At 45.2% G+C, this 2,387-nt stretch overlaps 1 protein-coding gene across 1 annotated transcript in view; it reads right to left on the bottom strand.

Annotated features, from left to right (window-relative positions):
- Window positions 1-2,387, bottom strand: part of NWD1 (NACHT and WD repeat domain containing 1) — a 154,152-nt gene that overhangs the window by 119,767 nt on the left and 31,998 nt on the right. Inside the window, 1 exon segment of the mRNA XM_011990998.1 lies at window positions 1,828-1,944. Within this exon segment, the coding sequence (XP_011846388.1) occupies window positions 1,828-1,944 (117 nt within the window).

Here is a 2,387-nt window from a genome sequence, read left to right as displayed (position 1 = left end):
TTTTTGACCGAGTCTCCCTCTGTTGCCCAGTCTGGAATGCAGTGGCACAATCTCGGCTCACTCCAACCTCTGCCTCCCAGTTTCAAATGATTATCCTGCCTCAGCTTCACGAGTAGCTGGGATTACAGGTGTGCACCACCATGTCTGGCTAATTTTTGTATTTTTAACATAGATGGCGTTTTACCATGTTTCCCAGGCTGCTCTCAAACTCCTGACCTCAAATTATCCGCCTGCCTCAGCCTACCAAAATGCAGAGATTACAGGAGTGAGCCACCACACCTTGCCATGATACTTTACTTTTTCCCTCTTTACTGTCCAGGACAGGGATCAGCACATTTTTCCTGGAAAAAGTCAGATAGTCAATATTTTTGGCCTTACAGGCCAGATGGTCTCTGTCAGAATGACTAAACTCTGCCATTATAGTTTGAAAGCAGTGCTAGACAAAGTGAAAAAAAGTGGACATGGCTGTGTGCCAATAAAGTTTTACTTACAAAGACAGGCAGCAGGCCACACTTGCCTTTCAGGCTTGTTGACCTCTGCTCTAGAATTTCTTTCTTTCTTTCTTTTTTTTTGAGCAAGAGCAACAGAGTCTTCCTCTGTTGCCCAGGCTGGAGTACAGTGGCATGATCTCGGCTCACTACAACCTCCACCTCCCAGGTTCAAGCAATTCTCCTGCCTCAGCCTCCCAAGTAGCTGGGATTATAGGCACGTGCCACCACGCCCAGTTAATTTTTATATTATATTTTTTTAGTAGATATGGGGTTTCACTATGTTGGCCAGGCTGGTCTCAAACTCCTGACCTCATGATCCACCCGCCTTGGCCTCCCAAAGTGCTGGGATTACAGGTGTGAGCCACCACTCCCGACCGCCTGCTCTAGAATTTCTAAGGAAAATGTGATCATTCTGTATCTGGATGTATCTGGAACTCGATGTAATAAATTAAGATTCAGGCCAGCCTGGGCAACATCAAGACCCCATCTCAAAAAAAAAAAAAAAAAAAAAAAAAACAAAAAACTAGAGCAGGTGCATTGGTTTATGCCTGTAATCCCAGAACTTTGGGAGGCCAGGGTGGGAGGATCGCTTGTGCCCAGGAGTTTGAGATAAACCTGGGCAACATAGTGAGATCCCATCTTTCCAAAACAATACTAGCCAACTGTGGTGGCACACACCTGTAGTCCCAGCTACTCAGGAGAACAAGGCAGGAAGATCACAAGCCCAGGAGTTCAAGTTTATAGTGAGCCATGATCTCGCCACTACACTCTAGCCTGGTCAACAGAGAAAGACCCTGTCTCAAAAAAAGAGAGAAAAAAAAAAGACTAAGGAATATCATTCAATTTTAATAGCACAAACCATTAATTGTGGACTGGAGAGTGACTTTGTGATAGAGGGGGTGTAACTGGAAGAGAGAGGGGAGAAGTTCCCATAACCTGAAACCATGGTCACATGGAGGAAAAAAAATATCCTAAGATCCTGAGGGGTTCCACCGTTTCCATGGTTTTCCAGGATCCCGAAGTCCCATAGACATAAAGTGGAGGAAGTGGGGAAGGTGGGAGAAAGTCCAGATCAAATTCTAAGATTCCTTCTGGCTTCAACACTCTACTCTCCAAGCCACCTGCTGCTTCCATTTGACAGCTAATGACTGGATCCCATTCAGCTCTGCAGAAAGAGTGCTGTGATTGATTAGTAATGTCTGCCGCAGGCAGGCCATAGGGATAAAGTATGAAAGCAGAAATAGTACCTACTGCCCTCCGCTGATCAGTTTGTCTAGAAAGCAGGGGGCATATTCTGGAGGAGTAAGAGCTAACCCATTCCTCCTGAGACACTCACAACAAAAGCTGGCCCTATGGATGTTTTCCAACACCAGTCAACCTCCTCCAAGCAGAGTTCTGTGGTCAAGAGGTCAGTGACTTCAGTGTTCCGAATACCCCACCTCAGATCAACGACCTGGGAAATAGAAACACAGGTTTGTCATAGAGGTGGCATGATAGGTGATTTGTTTTTTCAATCCCTTTTGACAAAAGCAGAAAGTTTCTTTCAAAAATTTTTGACAGCCTCTTCCTGTAGGGGAATGTCTGGATTAAAAGAACTTGAACCAAATTCATAACCTCAGTATAATCATGAGAAAAATAACAGACAGACCCACACTGGAGGGAAGGGCATTCTTCAAGACGCCCTGCCAGTCAAAGCCAAGCATGGTGGCGGGCACCTGTAGTCCCAGCTATTCGGGAGGCTGAGGTAGGAGGATCAATTGAGCCCACAAGATAGAGGTTGCAGTAAGCTCTTATTGTACTACTGTACGCCAGCCTGGACGACAAAGCCAGGCCCTGTTGAAAGAAAGAAAGAAAGAAAGAAAGAAAGAAAGAAAGAAAGAAAGAAAGAAAGAAAGA

The sequence above is a fragment of the Mandrillus leucophaeus genome, unplaced genomic scaffold, assembly GCF_000951045.1.
Source record: "Mandrillus leucophaeus isolate KB7577 unplaced genomic scaffold, Mleu.le_1.0 Scaffold11, whole genome shotgun sequence".
Taxonomy (NCBI): Eukaryota; Metazoa; Chordata; class Mammalia; order Primates; family Cercopithecidae; genus Mandrillus; species Mandrillus leucophaeus.
Note: the sequence above shows the minus strand (reverse complement) of the source record. Positions and strands in the feature narration are given on the sequence as shown.